This window comes from Juglans microcarpa x Juglans regia, chromosome 3S, assembly GCF_004785595.1.
Source record: "Juglans microcarpa x Juglans regia isolate MS1-56 chromosome 3S, Jm3101_v1.0, whole genome shotgun sequence".
Lineage (NCBI taxonomy): Eukaryota > Viridiplantae > Streptophyta > Magnoliopsida > Fagales > Juglandaceae > Juglans > Juglans microcarpa x Juglans regia.
Window position 1 is genome coordinate 25,567,058 of NC_054599.1, and position 19,576 is coordinate 25,586,633.

The 19,576-nt window shown below is 36.6% G+C and overlaps 4 protein-coding genes across 10 annotated transcripts in view; 1 reads left to right on the plus strand and 3 right to left on the minus strand.

The window, feature by feature from the left end:
- Window positions 1-3,828, minus strand: LOC121257629 (mRNA turnover protein 4 homolog). The gene is made up of 8 exons (XM_041158746.1): window positions 3,594-3,828; window positions 3,246-3,411; window positions 1,657-1,747; window positions 1,485-1,543; window positions 1,170-1,230; window positions 992-1,082; window positions 828-904; window positions 1-316 (listed from the first exon to the last, which is right to left on the minus strand). Exons 1-8 carry the CDS (start codon window positions 3,619-3,621, stop codon window positions 200-202), a joined length of 690 nt encoding a protein of 229 aa, XP_041014680.1. The 5' UTR covers window positions 3,622-3,828; the 3' UTR covers window positions 1-199.
- The window catches only part of LOC121257622, a 26,155-nt gene continuing 10,103 nt past the window's right edge, over window positions 3,525-19,576 (plus strand). Inside the window, exon 1 of one of the 2 annotated variants that reach the window (XM_041158730.1) lies at window positions 3,525-3,555. The gene's annotated coding sequence lies outside the window, so the exon portion shown is untranslated. Of the gene's footprint in view, window positions 3,556-16,995; window positions 17,136-19,576 lie in introns of those variants that run through there. The other variant, XM_041158729.1, reaches the window with a different exon arrangement.
- Window positions 4,773-10,087, minus strand: LOC121257626. 5 transcript variants are annotated; one of them, XM_041158741.1, is made up of 4 exons: window positions 9,739-10,036; window positions 9,254-9,312; window positions 7,910-8,015; window positions 4,773-6,196 (listed from the first exon to the last, which is right to left on the minus strand). In XM_041158741.1, the coding sequence occupies exon 4, from the start codon at window positions 6,187-6,189 to the stop codon at window positions 5,059-5,061; it is 1,131 nt and encodes a 376-aa protein (XP_041014675.1). In that variant the 5' UTR covers window positions 6,190-6,196; window positions 7,910-8,015; window positions 9,254-9,312; window positions 9,739-10,036; the 3' UTR covers window positions 4,773-5,058. The 5 variants fall into 5 exon arrangements, with proteins under 5 accessions (XP_041014675.1, XP_041014674.1, XP_041014676.1 ...); XM_041158740.1 differs by lacking the exon at window positions 9,254-9,312 and having other exon boundaries at window positions 9,739-10,087; XM_041158742.1 differs by lacking the exons at window positions 9,254-9,312; window positions 9,739-10,036 and adding an exon at window positions 9,443-9,461.
- Window positions 10,864-17,220, minus strand: LOC121257624 (mitogen-activated protein kinase kinase kinase 1-like). Of its 2 annotated transcripts, none has more exons than XM_041158736.1 (8): window positions 16,109-17,220; window positions 14,742-14,826; window positions 14,509-14,571; window positions 13,978-14,135; window positions 13,603-13,675; window positions 13,437-13,496; window positions 12,100-12,219; window positions 10,864-11,140 (listed from the first exon to the last, which is right to left on the minus strand). In XM_041158736.1, the coding sequence occupies exons 1-8, from the start codon at window positions 17,059-17,061 to the stop codon at window positions 10,928-10,930; spliced, it is 1,725 nt and encodes a 574-aa protein (XP_041014670.1). In that variant the 5' UTR covers window positions 17,062-17,220; the 3' UTR covers window positions 10,864-10,927. The 2 variants fall into 2 exon arrangements, with proteins under 2 accessions (XP_041014670.1, XP_041014671.1); XM_041158737.1 differs by having other exon boundaries at window positions 12,100-12,210; window positions 16,109-17,219.

Below are 19,576 nucleotides of genomic sequence, written 5' to 3' on the forward strand. Positions count from 1 at the left end.
TTCTACACGTGTCAGTCAGTTATTGATATGAAATTTGAAATTCATAACTTGACATATTGTTCCTAATCCACTCTCTGACAATTACATGCTCTCATCCATTACCACAATTAGATGACTGCTACGCTGGCAGCGTGCCGAAACATATAAATATGCTCTCCCGAATTATCTGCAAAACCTATGGTGAACCTTAAAGAAGCGATTAGGCGGATTCAACATCAGAATCATCTGGTCTTTCAATATAAAGCTCCAATTCCTCAGGGTTCCATCTGGCGATCAAGTGAAGTCGAAATGTAGCCATCTTGATCCCCAACAAACGCTGTAAACAAGAAAATGGTGGTCAATTGCATCAGTTCCTAAGACTTTTATTTTAAGAAGTAAAAAAAAAAAGTAGAAGGAAAGACGAGAAGAAGAAAACAAAGAAATGAGTAGTATTAAGTTGATAGCTTGCAACTCGAAGACCCTAAAACAAAAACAAACAAACAAACAAACAGGGGTGGTGCCTCAATGGACCTGTTTGAAGGTACACTTACCTTTCACATCCAATCTTAATATATACTCTAGCCAATGCAAAAATGGTTGATTTCAAGGAAAAATAATCAGGAGTGCTGACCACCCAAGATACCAACAGAACACCAGAGGCATCGAGGGAATGGTATCATGAATGAGCATGCATGAACTACAGGAAAGACATCCCTATTCCATTCAAAATGGAAACCGAACAAAGAAAAAAGGTATATTCTGGAGTAAGGCTCCCACAAACACCATCCAATTCAAAGATGGAGACTCTAATTAACTAGCTGATAAAGCAATAAGACCATAGAACTAACCAATATGCGAGCTGACTCAGGCGACAAGGGCTTTCCCTCCTCACAAACAACGAAATCTGAAACAAGCTCCACATTACCTGCGTGTCATGAATAATATTAATGGATGTTACTGTAGCCATTCACAAGCAAATAAGAGATAGAAGCAGAAAAGAGCAAATGTCCACCTTTGTTCAACCGAACAGGCATCCCTTGCTTGCGTATGAATGGCTCCATCTCATGCGTAAATTGCTCCAGATGACCTTCCTTAAGCTCCACCTGAAACATACAAAGTAAAATTTAATTCATTCAAAAAAAAAAGATTTTTGCATGGTTGCGGCATAAAAAATGGCATATGACACTGACCCTTTCTGTTGCCATACTTCCTGTCCTTGCAAAGTCATATTCCTCATATTCATTAAATAACCTATTATAGGATTTTAAAAAACATAAGATAAAATCATGGATAGTAACTGTGACACCCAAATAGGCTGTATACTCAATTAGTTGAGAAATGCAGTCGATGGAATACAAGGCATGGAGAATGAAGAGACATAGGAAGAAAAACAAAAAAAATTCAGCTATCCCTTGAGCATCCTAAAATCACTGAATTGAAAACTTCAACCACCTGTCCTATTATCACCTTTACTTGGCAACAAAGATCCGGGATAGGAAGTTTACCTTTCAACCTCTTCTTTTGGCAAATTGGTAAAACAAATCCCAGTATCTCCACGTAGAAGCTAGGAAAAAAATGGAAAAAAATGTCAGTAAAGGCAAAAGACAAGCGATGTATAACTAAAAGGAAAAATAGAGCAGTAATAATTATTGCCCCCATGAAAGAGAGACTGCTTACTTTTGAGACTTTGTGAATGCCAGGTGTAGTCTCATCAGCAGCAGACCGACCGAGAGAAACCTGCATGACTTTGTTTGACCCAAGGAAAAATCTGGCAAAATCATAATAAAAGAATTCATAATAAATATATAAATTGATGAAATTTATAAGATAAGAAAATAAGTACAATGAATGAAGAACTAACTAAATAGATTTTTCATAATAACAACTTGGAAACACTCCTTGAAACTATGCCATTTCCTTATGTACAAGATGCCTTCTAGGCTCCCAAGCCAATATTTAAGGTAGGGGTGTAAATTTAAACCGGGAAACCGAAAAACCGAACCGGACCGGACCGGTTCAAACTGAACCGGACCAGACCGGTTGGTCCGGTTTTGAACCTGTCCGGTCCGGAACCGGTTCCTATAGTATGAAAACCGGCCGGAGCCGGTCCGGTTTCGGTTCCGTAGTTTCCAGAACCGGACCAGACCGAACCGGACCGGTTGGAAAAAAGATATATATAAAAATTAATTTTATATATTATACAAAATATTTATATATATATAAGTTTTATATATAATATATAATTATATATCATATATGAAATAATTTCATATTATAATTTATAAATTATAATATAAAATGTTAATCTTAAATATGAACATTTGTAATTTGTTTGATCATATGTTATTAATATAATTATATATAAAATAATGTTATTATAATTTATAAAATAAAAGTTTAATCTTAAAGATGAAAATTTAATTGATCATATGCTTTAAACATAATATATATATATATTAAATTATTAATAACATTTTATCATAAGAAGTAACATTTTATTATATGTTTTTTACATTTTAAAAAAATCGAAAAACCGGACCAGAAACCGGTAAAACCGGATGTACCGGTTTAAGAGGATAACCGGGAAGTAATCGGTTTTGAAAAATGAAAAACCGGTACATACCGGTTCGGTCCTAGATTTTGTCCAAAACTCGGACCACCGGTTACACCCCTAATTTAAGGAATAGAGATATAACACCGTCTTTTGAACTTCTAAACCAGCAGAAGTATAAATGTAAAACAGTTTCAGATACATTTAATATTTATTTTCTTATAGGTAATCAATAAGTTTTATAAAGAAAACTAGACAAAGCCCAAGTACACAGGGAGAGATACATTTGATCGTTAAGATAAATCCCTGTGTGTACTGCACATAACTGAGCTGGAAGAAGTCCCACTTGATATTGCTGAATCACCAATATCAAACTACCCAAACGACCCAATTTAACCCCATCAAATGAAGCAAAAGAGTTTCTCCGAGAAACAAACAGATTTAACATCTCCAACACCCCGCTTAAACAGAATATTTCTCAGTGAAGATTTTCCACAAAAAATCAACAGAGAAATATTTTTTTTTTTTTGTCCTTCAAATACATATAACGAAAAACTTAACAGGACTTTCATCTATTAAACAAAAAAAAAAAAAAACTTTAGTCGCATAAAAACAACTTTAAAGACAAACTAACTGGAATTAAAGCATGTACAGCACAGGAAAGAGATTAACCAAAGGAAGCCGAACTTTATGAAAGCAAAGGCAACAACTTTACCTACTGGTGGACTTGAGCTGCTCTCTGAACTCCTTGAACTTGAGGTTTCTCATGTTCTCGAAAGAGAACACATAAACAGAACTGTAATTCTCGGCGGCATCCCTTATTGCATTCACGATCGCTTCTTTATGTTCCCTCCCCTTCTTCTTCGTCTTCGACAGCGTAACTGCGTTTCATATATTCCACGATTTTTTTCTAATTACTTATTTTGAAGCCTAAAGTTCCTCGGGTTCCAAACAGACCATGAGCCAGATAGTATATCTATAAATATAAATATATATATATATATATTTATAGATTAGAGAGAGGGGTGGGGAGGAGAGAGAGAGAGAGAGAGAGAGGGCGGACCAGGTCTATTGCGCTTGGACTTTGGCATTTCGGTGCTTGAGTGGTGGCTCTTTCCTTGGCTCTCTGCTTTCTGCCTTGTAACTCAGCGTCTGCAGAACACTTTCCTGGTTCCTTTGAAGGCGGGCGTCTGGCTCGGTCTCGCACCCTCCTAGGGTTTATATGGCAGGTGGGAATACCGAGAATTGGAGCGGTCTAATAGATCCGGGTTACGAGTGACCCGGATCAAATTTAGACCAAGATGATTTTAGTCTAATATATTTTATCAAATTATATACATTTATAAATTTATGATATAATATATTACGAAATTTATTTCTATAGAATCGTTTTAACCTGATATGTATATAATTTCTTAATGAGAAATTATGGGTGCAGTTTGAAGTGCACACACGTCGTATAATTATTTTGAAAAAAAATTAATAAATACGACTCACATAAAATAATAATAATTTTTTAATAATAGACCTTATTTTTTTTAAAATGACTATATGACACTTACACATTCTACAACTGTACGTAGTATTACTCTTTTTTAATACATATATATACATATAATACGATTAAAACTTCAATGATTTTCATTGTGCTACTCTTTTCTCCCAAATATCATCGTTTTGTGATTCGAAAATTTTATACCTAAAATTTAATATGTGGATATGAAATAACAATTATCTTTTAACCCAAAAAATATGATGAAATCCTGTTTATTGTATCAAAATTTGCTTTTGAAAAAAAAAAATTTAAGTTTATCATTTCCACACACCACACTTATTTTTATTTTATTTTTTATTTTTTTTAAAAATATTTTATTTTTCTTAAACTAATTCAATTATTCTACACATCATTCATATACCACACATTTGATAAGAGAAAAAAAAATAATGTAGTATGTAAAAATAATGAATAGAATTTTTCTTTTTCTAAAATGATTGAACGAGACTTACACAACCTTAGAATTATAAAAATCATTTATTTTTCGGACAAGTGATCAATTTGATCGTTAGTTCAAACCCTAAAATGATTCTCAGCATTAAGAGACAAATGCAGCTGATAAAAGCATTGCTACTAATCAACCTACACCACAAGGTAAGCTTTTCAAGTCAATTGGATTCATTATATGATCCCTGAACAATGCCAGATGGAGAAGAAAGCGAATTGCATGTTTACATAGACAAATTCTGCAGTAATATAATTTTAATTGAAAACAACAGGAGGATTAAAGGTAATTAGGAAATTACATGTAAAAGAATACATAAGAGGGGAAGAAAAACCATCTTTCCACCTCTCATCATCAACCTGGCTATTCTACCGCACAAGTCATGCAACAAAACAAATGAGTAATCCATGCGAATGTGTGGAGTCAAATCCTTTACGTTATTTTCTAATTTCTTTTCCCTACTGAAACTATATACCTGAGAAACTTTTTCCTATTCCTCCCTCCTTTCTCTAGTACCATTTTGATCTATCACAGATCCCTAATGGCTTCTCTACGTCTGCGTCTCCTACCTGATCGTCCCAATAATACTCTGCCATGTCGACGGAGGCGGCTAACCAGTGACACGCCACCATCATCGCCGCCAACATCATCGCCACCCCCATCATCATTGCTGTCATTGTTATCGTCTTGATCGGAGGAATCCAATCCACCAACAGGAGAGGGGTGGTGATTCTGGTGAACGCTAACAGCATTCTGATCTGATCCATGATGAAAGGTTCTCTCAGGATGCCTCAGCCGTCTACTAAGGTCATTCCCTGATGATGGTCCAAACGCATGCAACAGAAGAAATACATTCACCAGATTACTATCAAAGCCAACCTCAAGACCCCTATTCCTCTCTGCAGCATTTACATCAAAGCCCCCATCCTCTTCATCTGTATCAAAACCATGACGATTACTTTCTATAACGTAATCTCCAAAAACCATTGCCCCCGGCATTGTTGACCTTATTGTGCTGATCACATCATCCCGCTCCCTCTCCCGCTCAAGCCGTCTCCATTTCTGTTCAAGTATGGGATCCACTTCGCGCGGCCGTGCAGAGGGGTGCTCCACCCTAACATGTTTCCGCAGCTCCTTGTAATTTCCAACAAATGAGCAATTATCCTGCATGCAGCTTCTCTTTTTCTCATTTAGAAATTCTCGTGCAGGTTCAACCACAGTCCAACCTTTAACCTGGCCCCTGCAAAGGGGGCAGGCAAGCTCGGTGGCCTCACACCTCTCGACGGGCAAACTGGAATCTGGTACAACAATGGGATTATTGATGGAGCCATGCATATGTTGTCCATCATTCGATGAGATTGTTTTGCAATATGCTTTTTTGTACTGGTCAAGGCAGTTGGAGTACCGAAAGCTAGTTCCACACATGTACGGACGGCAACCCTTGTCATGAGAGGAACAGAGGAGAAGAACAGCATTGTGAGGGCACTCCATACACACAGAACATGTCACATCTTCCCAGTCTTTTTTATCCAAAGCCTTGGAGCATTTCTTAGGACACAAGTCCACTGAAATATCCAAGTTGTAAGAAGGCAGTGGATATGGAGTTACCCTGGATTGCCGAGAAGAAATTCTGCGCCGTCCTCTGCTGCCATTCACCATTTCCAATCTACACCAGAAAAACCACATCGCAACATATTATGAAAATAAGATTGCCAATTACAGGCAAAACATTACTTATGAACGAGAATCAAATTCAGTAATTTTCATGCTGATTTGGAATGATTGATCAAAATTGTCAAAGCATTTCAGTTCTCCACTTTAATTGTTCACCATTCCACCCCATAACAAGGAATTAGAACATAGTGTCAAAAAGGAGTTACCGAGCGTCACAAAATTTTATCTAAATCAATTATTCTGAGTATTTTTGCCACAAGCAATATAGATAGAAAATAATAGTCATTTTACAACAGGTTAATGTAATTGAACTCTGGTCACAAGCAATGTGACACCAGCAGCAATCTTCCTCAAAACAGCCTTCCAAAAGACTTAAGTTTAAAGTGAAATAAGACTATCAGTTTCTAACTTTACCTATCGGTTCCCAGTTTCCTTCTGAGAGTGATTGGAGAGTGACATCTTCTTTGAGAGTGACATTTTTTGTGTGGAAGGCAATATGAGGAAAAAAAAAAAAAAGAGGGAAAGATATTGATGTTTAATAACCCATGGAAACAGAATATCATTGCAGTTGCATGGATTGATGCTGTATATATAAGAAGAATGTACAAACCTTTGAAGATAGGGAACTGCACGGGTAGAACTGAAAAAAATTGTTCTCAACTCCCTCTACACATGGATAGGAGCTCATAATGGTTTGCTTTCTCTAATTTTTCTAAGGCCTGGTTTGGTTTCACAAACCTTTGAAACCATCCCATCTTATCACATCTCATCTCAGCATCCAAACAACATTCAAACACAAACATTTTTTAATTTTAGATTTTACCTAATTTAAATTTAAACTTTTTCATCTAACCATTACCTAATCATTACAACTTTCCCAAACTTCCAAACAAAACACACAAAAAATTCAACTTTTTCAAATTCCAAAACAAAATAATATTAAAAAAAGATATTCTAACCCACCCTATTTTATCTTTATAATTTTTTTATTCAACTTTTTCTCTTCTTTTTCAAAACCCCATAAAAATCTTAACCCAAACTATTTCACTACTATTCACAAATTATCTCACTACTATTCATAGATTTCTCATCTCATCTGTGTAACCAAACGAGGCCTAAGTTTTTGAGCTGTTGTTTCTCTCTTTCTCCCAAACAGGGAGTTCTCTTCAATTTGTGTATACTTCTCGTGTACAAGGGTTGCGCCGCCTCCGTGTTTTTATAATGAGATTAGATTACTTGCATAAAAAGTCATATAGAAAGGCCCTCAAGAGATATGCCCAACAGAGTTCTACAATCTAGCACAATGAATGCTCCAACATCAGCATCACATGGATTGCTCACCAGGAAGATTCTCATAGTTAATTTTGAAAACCTCTAAGCCCAGCAAAATGCTTCATTAAAAATTAACCATTTTATTTCAACAGCTTCCTAGATTCCCATGGTATGAATGATTCAACATCAGCATCACATAGAGCTCAACAGGTAGATTCCCACAGTTAATTCAAGTGAGTGATTCACTTGATCTCTCACCCAGGAAACCGATAATGTTAAAGTCACCACCTATGCACCACAAGTACATTCCACAAGCCAATTCATCCCAAAGCATTCTTCTATCACCATCAATGTTAGGGCCAAAGGGGCATATAGCTAAAGTACGATGCTAGAGGAAATTTCTATGGCATCGAATGTAATGGTAAGTGGATACCTTCCTGTGTATTTAATAGAAATTCTGGACACTTTGCTCGATGTTTTCCCCTTTTCCTGGATGAGAGAAATTACTCCAATGGCAGTAGAAAATTTAGGATTGAGCACTATATCGCACCAGAGAAAAATAAAACATATAGAATTAGCCTCAGAAATCTAAATAGCAAAGGTAATATATGTGGAATAAGGAGGCTCGATGCAGAAGAAAAATGAGCTATAAGAATTGAACCTTTCAAACACGTAACCAATAAAATTCTCAAATCAAAATACAACTACAAACAACATGCTAGCCAGCCACCCCCCCCCCCCACCACACACACATCAAAGGCTCTCCTATTTCTATCATTTACGCACACAATCAAATACAAGGAAAGACATTCTATTAGAAAGTAGCCAGAGAACTTTCCAAACGTTGCAAGGCCAAAAGCCTAGAAACCCACTAACAAGCGTAATTTTGATCCAAACCTTGCCCTGCTAATCATACTTCATGATATTCTAAATTTCACAGGTTCAATTATCCATGCACTAGCAAGTTTATATTAACCCATCAACACCCAAAGAGCACGCATTTCCCAGCCCCATATCGCTTACAAATTAATAGACGAGTCTTAAAACCCTTAAATTGGCTCTTTAAACCACCAGATCATCTCACATTTCCAGGCATTTGATGACTCTAAGCTCACGCTGGACAAGGTAAGTAGTGTGGTTGCCTCCATATAAACCTTTCCCGCTACCATATGGAAAATAATGTCTTGGCTGGTGTCCTAAATCTATGCCAGTGAGTAGAAAATACACAGACGGGGATTCAATGATAACATCGAGAGAGTAGGCGCACCAGAAAACAAATTAAACTCATTTCTTTCGTGAGCATTGTGATAAACAAGAAGGAAAGAATACCATATTATCTCAAAGAATATAAAAAAACCAAAAGGATGAAAACTCCCAAGCTATCATTATTGAAGAGAGCCATATTATGCAGCACTCAACTGAAGTATCAAACGTTAAAATACAAAATCAAAGAAGATCAACAGCAAATAACTCAAATTATATAAAGAGTTTGTTATGCATAAATATACTAGAGAGACCAATGAATCTCCAGGAAAATAACCACTCACAAGGTAACATCAACTGGTAAAAGAGGTGGCAATATTCTGTGCACTTTTATTTTCATTTGGTAATTACAAGAAAAACTGAAAAATCCCAACATGTACGAACCAGCAATCAAATGAACAGAAGTAAGGCAAAGCGCTAAAGTTTGAATGGCCCAATTTGACAAAGAAATGAGCATATACAAAGAATAGACCGAATTCCGAGCATAATTTCGGTTAATCCAACAAAGACCAACCTGCCTCGCACTTCGGGCAAATCTAGATCGTAGAGTAGATTGCAAAAACTAAAGTTCGTCTGATAACACCAAAAACGATGCAAGATAAGAGACCAATTACGAATTGCCTAATAGAAACAACGTGCATCGCCAATGAATCACGCGAAATAGACAGTTGATGAATTAATAAAATAATAAATGATGAGATACCATTAGATGTGGCACATGGACGGTTCCTTTATCCGTCGGCGATCCAAAATAATATTACTTTATTAAAAAAAATAAAAGAGATGAAGAGTAAGAGTAAAAGTAAACGTATACCGAACGACTTAGTTAAATAAAAAATAACAGGAAGTTTTGTTGAAAAGCTACCCGCGTTTGTGTGCCGAGAAAACAAGGGAAAATGAGAACTTGAAAACGGAAATGGAGTATCAAATACAATTTAAAATAAAGAAGTTTAATATATTAGAGAGAGAGAGAGAAGAGGAATCGAGAAAGCGCCGTACCCGAAATTGCAGTTCAGAATTGGGGATCGGACAACGAAGATAATAAATTTGGATAGAGGGAGATTAGGGTACCGAAGAAAAAGCAAAGGCGAAGAAATCGAGGGCAGAGAGTTAGAGAAAGAGAGTTGAAGGGCGAGACAGGAGGACCCTTCTCATCTCCATTTCTTTCTTCGTGTCCGCGGAAGTACCGAGAGAGAGATAGACGGAGAAGGCGTTTTATCGGATTCGTGGGGTTGGAGTCATTGCTACGCTAACTCTCCATCTGGCTCTGACCTCAGAGATAGAGAGACAGAGAGAGAGAGAAAAAAGGGAATATTTCTGAGACTTCAGAGGCCGGGGTGGCGAGATGCGAATGGGGGAAACTGCACGCGCTGGTGAGGAGAGTGTATGGAACGCTCCCTTCTAGTGGGGGTAAGGTCACGTGCTGTGACGTAGAGTTAGTGCACGTGCCGTCTGATTAACCATAAAGTGACAAAAATAATCAAAAATAAATAAATAGAAATCAAAATGAAAATAAAACAACAATATATATACACATACAATTAAAAAATATATGTACATTTCATTGGCTAAAAATTCCTTTTTCCCAAACACCTATATGCATCAAACTAATTCTAAAATTACTTATAATTACAAACATGGTGGCTCTGTTTCACAAGGAAAAACCAAAAAAAAAAAAAAAAAAAAAATGACAGTTGAAATTCAGTTGAAAACAACAAAAATGGTTGGATGAATGTTGCTCCTCCAGCAGCCTTTCTGCTCCGAGTCACCATTCTGAAATTGCTAACATATTTTATAGTCTCTCTACTTGATGCAATTGCTTTAGGGCTCCAAAGGCAATATTAACAGGCAACAGGGCTAACCACCATTCTGCTCCGAGTTTCCATACCTCATGGATTTCCCCCACTAATATTTGAGCCACATTGCAGCATCAAGCGGCACTCCCGGTCTTCCACAAAACTGCAAACAAGGTGAGTTCTTAAGCCGACGGCCACCTTTTGACCTCCCCCGTCGAACCAAATATTGTGGTGATAGAAGAAACTAAATATTGTGGTACCAGGTCCCACTGATTATTTTACAAACATGTTCCACAATGTTTTGTGAAATTTCCTGCTGTAGAATGTAAACTGCGTTGGCTGGCAGGATTACCGACAATTCAACTAGAACATCACTGATTGTTCATAAGCTTTTAGGACCGCATGCCACTAAAGTGAGGAGAAGCAGGGCCAATGGAATTTAGAGGAGGTCTTCTCAGAAATGGATGGTCCAATAGCTGAGCTGCAGTAGGCCGATCATTGGGGTTAACTTGTAAGCATTTGAGGATGAAATCGCGGGCATCTCTTGATAAGGAATCACGAACTGGAGGAGGTTTACCCCTGCCAATCATAAATAGTGCTTGCATCTGTCACACAGAAAAATCTATCGTTACAAAAATTTTCCAGATCCACCTCCGGAGATGGCTACAATGCAACAATATTATTAGCAGAACTGAGAGCGCTAGACATTAGACTAGATTTTCTACGATTACATCTGGAATTACATGGCAATTGAAATGAATGCTTTTACATGATTGAGCATTGTATAATTCCGTGGAGTCTTTCTTTTCGATACAACTCCACTAAAAAATTGATTTTTTGCCTTTTTATTTATCTCTCCATGTTGAAGTTCCTTTCTTACGAGGACAACTCCAGTCTAACAATTGCACAGCCATAGTGCTGAGTTTGAATTGAGAAACACTCTCAACCCATCTCATCTCATCATTACAACTTTTACAAATTTCCACATAAAATACAATAAACAATTCAACTTTTTCAAATCTCAAAATAATAATAATATTAAAAAACAATATTCTAACAATATTTTATTCAACTTTTAACTTTCATCTTAATTCATCTCATCTCAACTCACTATCGAAATCCAACCTAAATTGAAACATTTCAATGTCAGGCATTCCTATACTAACTGGCATAAAAAAAATTTAAAAAAATGATTTAAAAAACAGGGGCATGGGCATGGGAGTATGAGATAGCTGGAATACCCAAACATAATTCCAATGCATGTCAACTAACATCCCGACAATGTATTTCTTTTTTTTCTAATCCCGTCTTATCTTCTTAAGGCCAAAAAAAATCAGGTGGGGAGTCAACTTCTTTGTAATAAGGTCGTTTTGTGACAAGGTTTTAGCCAATGTAACGAGTCATCATTAGTGAGTTTGAAATCAACTTGACCTCTTGCAGATGACAAAACTAACAGATATAAAAATTTAAAAAAAATTAAAAAACTAGATTTATGACCGTACTAAACGACGATAACAGGGGAAGAATTAAGTAATGCTCCATATATATGAAATGTTATACATACGCCTTCCAAGTGAGAGTACGGTGCCTGGCAAGTCAACATCTCCAAAACAGTACATCCAAGGCTCCATATATCAGCTGCAAGCCCATAGCCGTGGTTTTTTAGATTAACAACCTGCAATTGCTGCTCATTGGTTAATCCTGATTACACAATATTTTTTGATGAATTATATACTCAATATAGATAAGCGTGCATGGAGAATGCTAGGTCCAAGCACATAAATACAAAGGTAGCCTTGTAAAAATAGGACATTAATACACTAGCAACTTGTTTAGTCACACAATAACAAAGTAAAAATTATTGAAGTAAGAAAAGTTTTCAATATTAAGAATCTATACAGCCCAGGATTATGCAACAGACCATTTTTTTATAAGTAATTATGCAACAGACCAATGAGTTACCAAGTATTTTAAGTATGCAAATTTGCATTCGGCAATCAGCATTTGAAAATATCACCAGTGGCATCCAGGTTCCATGAATGAGTCTCAGGCTATGATTGTGGGTGGGGTTGAGGTTGAGCAACCGATAATTTGTGATATCCAGCCAGCATACCATGGTTCAATCTTTCATCATCCAGGAGGACCTGATTCAGGCACTCGTTGGCACAGAACAAGAAGAGGTGGTGGAGGTGACGGGGATGGGTATGAACAGAGGGGATTTGGTGTTTACTTCTTGAAGAAGATCTTGCAAGAAAATTAAAAAAAATAAAAAGATTGATTTATGGGTGACAGTGTTGCTCTGCATGTGGGTGGGTTTTGGAGAGGGGGAGGGGGGGAAGAAGGATCAAAATCGGAAGGTGGGATTGGTTGGAGTGGTGGGTTTTGTGTTGTGGATGGACCTTTTCAGGTACATCTTCTACTTTTGGTTTGCATGTCTGACTATTTTCCCAGGCCCAATGTTAAGTTTGGTGGGTAATTCTCAAAATGTAAATGATCTCTTTCATGTGTTTTTTGTTTACTTTTCTTGAGAAGTTATCATAAGGAAGAGAGATATCATAAGTTGGGGACGCAAAAAGAAAAAAAGTTAGAAGACTGAAATTTCTGGGCCTATTGTAGGAAACTGAAAATAACTAGTTATGGCATGCATCATTTACCCATAATAACTGAACTCAAATAAAAAGTTAAAAAGAGTATGGCTATTTGACGCATGCCAAGCCATAAGTTGGGAGCATAACACAACTCAAATGCTTGACTTTGTATGATAGTATAGTTACACGTGTCTTACAAACAAGTAACGCAACCAATGGCATCAGCAGCAAAATGCGCAGGGGTAGGTAGCATCCCTAATTGCATAGTCTAAAATGTGCAGTAAAAACATATTTCAATAGAAAGGAGGCAAACCTCAGGGGCCATCCAGAATGCAGTCCCTTTGGAAGACTTGACATCATTCAATTTGGTTGCCTGAGAAGAAAAACAACAAAGTAGTTTATTGTCAACTAGTTCTATAAAACAAAAGAGTAAGAGGGGTGGGGGGGAAGGGGACAGCAATTCTACTGAACAGAGGTACCTTTGCCAACCCAAAATCTGCTAGTTTTACGGATCCACTTGCATCCACCAATATGTTAGCGCACTTTATATCCCTTGGAAATTGAAGAGGAAAATAAAAGTTTTAGTAGAAAGCGAATCCGCAAGCTATTCAAAATATGGAAAGAAAGTCCTTCACCATGTTCTGGTTCAAACATCTGTAACAGATGGTCATTATAATCAGATTTCACCCAATTATATAACTTAACATAGCTAATTACAAATATTTTCTCCTAGAAACCTAAACATGTGGTCAGCAATACAATAACTTAGTGAGCTATGAGATCGAGGAGGATACCGACTACAAAATTTATGATAAGAAAATATCCAAAAAATTGGTTGTCATAATCTGTATCACCTGTGAACCACATCCCGATCATGGAGATACATCAATCCATTCAAGATCTGTCTTGTGTAAGCGGAGACTTGAGAATCCCTCAACTGATACTTCTTGTAAAGACTTGCAAGTGAGCCTTTTGTTACAAGCTCAAGGAAGATATAAAGCTTACTTTCATCCTGGAATGATCATTTAATAAATAAGAAAGAAAAGCTTAACTGACTTGAACACAAATTTCTGTTAAGGGATTACAACTAGAGACAAAAGAATCAAAACAGAAAATAAAGAATTTTAAATAACAACATAAAGCCACGTAGATGGTCAAGAAAAAGTGTTGAATCAAGAAAATGCTTTAACTGGAAATAAAGAAAAAGCATCACATCGCCCAGAGATGATAGGGATTGCATTAACACCACCCCCCCCCTTTTTCCTGTAGATTCATCATAGATGTGATGGTCAAGAAAATGTTTTATAAGCAGGAAACTGTGATTCTAATTCCAAGAATGTACATTGGAAAGAAAAAATAAATTAAGTAACACGGAAGAAGCAAACCTTGTCTGTACCGAGATACTGAACTATATTATCATGCTGAAATTGACTTAGAAGATAAATCTCCTGAAGCAAGTAACCAGGGTGTTAGGAAAATTACTACCAATATCCAGAAGTAATAGCTTTGGAGACTAATTGAAGTATTGAATTGGAATTAACTTTTTTATGTAGAAAGCAAAAGAAGGAACAATGATCCACAGGTAATGACTACTAGAACTAGACTAACTCTTTTTCACCTGCTCAAGTTGGAAAATGCTCTGCTTGCCCTGGCTTCCTTGATCCAGCAAGGAAACCTCCTTTACAGCGAAAAAGAAGCCATCTCTGCAGAAAAATACTAGAGACGTGTGTGAGAGAGAGAGAGAGAGAGAGAGAGAGACAGACAGACAGAGAAACAGAGGCAGGGTAGACGGAAAAGCTGAAAAAATAGCAAGTAACAACAGTCAATCAGAATTAACTGCTTATAAGTTTTTGAGGTTTCATACCCAAACTCCGAGATTATAAAAACATGGTTTGTTTAAAAAAATGAATATAGTAGAGACAGGTAAGAGAAAAAAATCACTTTGCTAAAGATGGAAAGTAAAATAAGACAAAAGTCAAGGTACTGGAAAAAAAATCTGGTTATCTATTCGAGGAGACAACTTAAATGGTAAGTTCCATTTTTCTTTTCATGAAGTCAGCATTATAAATATTCGAGTAACTACGTATGATTTGAGGTGCGGCAACTCGGCCACTTGGGTAGCACCTAGTCCCATACCCTACAACAGCTTAACTCCAGTCCTGGTTACTTCTCTAGAGAGGATTATCCACCAGAATCTTAACTTTTCCAGCAAAGGAAGCTATGAAACGCTATTAAGAAGTTCATCTAAAGTCCAGTTGAATTATGCCGCAACATCTTTTCCACCACTTTCGACGCTTGGTAGAAAAATAGAGAGGCAATGGAATTTAAAACGCGAAGGTAATCACCAAATCTAACAACAAAATCCGACTATGAACAACCAATAAACTAACAGATCAGATGATGTATCGTTACCATAAGAGTACTTCCGATAGTATTCTATCTTTATGAAGCTAGGGATCAATCCTAAATTCAAAAGTCGTGTCTTACTTCCAATGCACTTAAATTGCTCTCCCACCTTAGGAAACTTCCTTCCAAATTATAAGACATAACTCACCACCAATGGAATTATCCTCGGTTCAAGTCAACCTATTACGTGATTACAGATCAATCCTTTACAGGTGACCTTATAAGTTCCACTACAACTTTACAAGTCTAGCGTCCTGACTATATAGCTCAACTTGAAACCGATCAAGTTGCAACAAATCGGACTTAACAACTGTTCGCCCGGCACACAACAATCTTGACCTTAACTTTTTCATGCTTTTTTAACCCCGTCATTGCATTAGACAAAGGGTTAACAACTAAATACATTTAATTTCATCCACGTTGTCAATCCACTTGCCTACGCCCATTCTCCAATTTCAGTTGAAACCATCTTTGAATGGAGTAAAACTAGCACAAGAGCTACGAAAAAGAATCCAAATCATAGAGTAATAAGTTTCATCGCTTAATCCAAATCATAGAGTAGGAAGTTTCATCGCTTACTCAGTGAAGCCCTCATACACGGTTCCGAAAGACCCACTTCCCAGAAGTTCACCCTTTTGCCACGACGTAATGGAGCGTCTGAACTGTCCACTGGGTGAAATAGTATACACCATAATCACGCTAGATGTATGGATAGTAGCCTCGTGATCATCATTAGCATTACTATTATCATCCGATCTAGGAGAACAAATTTGGAAACGACAGTCGGTCTCCTCGTCCGACTCTTCCCTCTTGCCAATTTCCCCACTAGACTTCCCATTCTCTTCAATTACCTCGTCTTCATCCGAAAAGCTAACATCCACATCGCGACTAGGGGGATTGGAAACGACGTCGTCTCGAGGAGCAAATGAATTTAGTATATCCCAAGTGGAGCTCACGTTATCCACCATTGGACGCATCATCACCGGCGGCGGACTCAGGAACGGAGGCCGGGAGCCCTTGATTCCTCCACTTGGCCCCACGGTAACTGAATCAGAAATAACCTTTAGTCTGCTCTCGAGTTTAGCCGAACTCGAACTACTCTGCTTGGCGGCGTTGGCGCACTCCGCACCGAGTCTAACCCTGGCTTGAAATTCAGCTGAAAAATCGTCTTCGGGCTCCGGTTGAGCCGGTTTAGCGGAAGAGGTGTGATCTCGGAGGCGAGAGCGGGAGGCGAGGTCAGAGGAAGAGCGGGCCTTTTGGGCCTCCCAGGCGGCAGCAGGGATAGAGAAGTCGTCGGGACCGGAAAGCCCTAAAGAGCGGCAAATGAGTTCAAATTCGCCTTCTATGCCTCTGACTCGGAAGCTAGTTTGTTTCGCGTAGAGGTCGAGAGAGCGAGACCGGAGACCGGAGGCCGACGAAGACTGGTCATGGTCGAATGTCGAGGAAGGGGACGGCGGCGCGTAGTAGTCGACGTTCCTGATAGCGTTTCGGCGCTCGAGTTTGGGCCTTAGACGCTTTTGCTTGGAGCCCATGCCCTCTGTTTCTGAAGATGGAAGGAATAACCGTCGGGAGAGAGGCAGGGAGAGAGAGAGAGAGAGAGAGAGGGGTGGTCCTGGTGGAAAGCGTACAATGGATATGGAGAGAGAGAGATTATTGTCGTTTTAAAGTGTCGGCGTGACCAGTCTTGGTTCGTTCCAACTTCGCCGTGCTTCTAAATCCATCAGTGTTCTATTTTTAATATAAATATATATATATATATAATAAGATTTGATTAATAAATTTTAAATTTAAAAATAAAATTTCCAATCAAATCACATGTCACATGAAAGTATTTTAATATTTGAGAAAAGCTAGTGCGATACTCATTTCACATTGATCAATAGGATTAAAGCATGTTTAAGATGTATTTGTTTTACACTGCATTACCCTTATTGTATCAACTTTATTATTTTCCCTCCTCTCTTTTTATTCTCCCTCTCCCCTTTTGATCCCCGATTCTTCCTCTCCCCTCCCTATTATCCTTTTCCTCTCTCATTTTCTGTTTCTTTATTCTCTCTCATACACCCTATTGTATTGTGTGTTAAGATTATTCTATTATTCTTATGCTGATCATCAACACTAAATCTTATATTATGTTTTGTAGGATTCATAAGAAACAACCTATTAAATCCACCAAACCTCAGACTATACTTAAGGTTCCTAACGTAGTAATTGATTCAACTTCTCTACAAGATAATGACGAGGGAGATTATGAGCAACCAAACAGAAATTATCAAATTATAATTTACTTTATCTAACTTCATAAAGCTATAAATTTCTTCAACCGATGGGGAGGTTTTGAAGGGATGGCGGGAGCAGGGCGATGAGAGTGAGGGCACAATGTTTTGAAGGGACTATTTTTTCACACAGAATGAAATAGAGAAAATAAGATAAGAAAGATTTCGGACACACAATATTTAAGAGAATATAAAAGTTGTGATCTGCTACATGTAAATATTTTCTCAATATTATTGAAAGTCATATTTGCCGGTGTAAAAAAAATATATGACACCTGACCGGCCCAAGTGTCTCCCTAAATATTTTGTCTACCCGACTTATAAATTAAATTTATACATATTTATAATTTTAATAAACAATATTATTTTTCTATGCATTTATATTATTCGTATGGATATTTATCAATGACATAGACAAGTGCACGTTCTGATGGAGGGAGGAAGAGAAACGTTGATAGACATGACAGGAAAAAAAGTAAGAAAAAGAAACGTTTCTGTTTCTGTTTCTGTTTCTGTTTCTGTGAAACTAGTGGGATTGCGTTTACTTGAACAACCTTTTCCATTGTCCAGACCTTCATCATATTATTCTTCTCTGGTGTGTTGCCAAGTGGCACGCCGTCGCTCTTTATCATCAACATTAGGAATCCCATGGGAATATCCATGCTCATATTTACTTAAGTGCGTGAACACGTCACTATTGATAAAATCAGATACTTTTCCACGTTATCTTATAAATTTTAATTTTTGAGTAAAAAATAAAAAATAAAAAGGTGAGAATGGATGGTATATATTCCCCATTTGAACGTGAATCATGAAGGATGACGAGTTTCTCACTGGCCTCTAATAAGAAAATGTACAATTGATCATGAATGAGTTTGACTTTGGTGTTTAATTCATAGTAAGGATTATCTCGTTTAAATATTAGTTTAAAATGTTATATACTTTAATTATTTTACTCGTCAATTTAACATGAAGATAAATATTATAACCATTAAGGTATGGTTTGGATTTGAAAATGAGTTAAGATGAATTGAGATGAATTGTAAATAGTAATGAGATGAGTTGTGAATAGTAATGAGATTTGTGAATTAAAGTTGATGAATAATAATGAATAATAGTGAGATGAGTTGAAATGAATTGAGATGACTTGCGAATACAAATCGAAATATATTTTAAAAAAATAATCTCATAAATTAACATGATTTTATATGATATATTATATCTATTTCAAAATAAACATAAATTTATATTAGAACGTACTACAATAAATAATATCAATTTATAAATTTATTTTTATAAAATATTTTCGTGTATAAAATACTTATCTAATATGAAATGATGAAAATATCATGTATCGGTCTTATGTAACTTGCGGATTGAAGAGGTTAACTGCACCTATCCCGATTCCTGAACTTATAAACACGTGATGTATGTTACAATAATGCATTGCTTGGTCAAGGGGATGTTCGGAAGTAGTTTTTATCTCATCATATCTCCTGTCATCAATTTTTTAAATATTACTTAAATATAAATATTTGTAAATTAATTATTACAACTTTTATAAATTTTTAAACTAAAAATAAGAAACAATTCAATTTTTTTAAATTATAAAATAAAAATAATATTATAACAATATCTTAACTTAATAATATTTATTATTCAAAATTTTTATTTCATTTTCCAAAATTCTATAAAATATTTTTAAATTATTTCACTACTATTTACAAATTATCTTATTACTATTTATAAAATTCTCATATCATCTCATTAT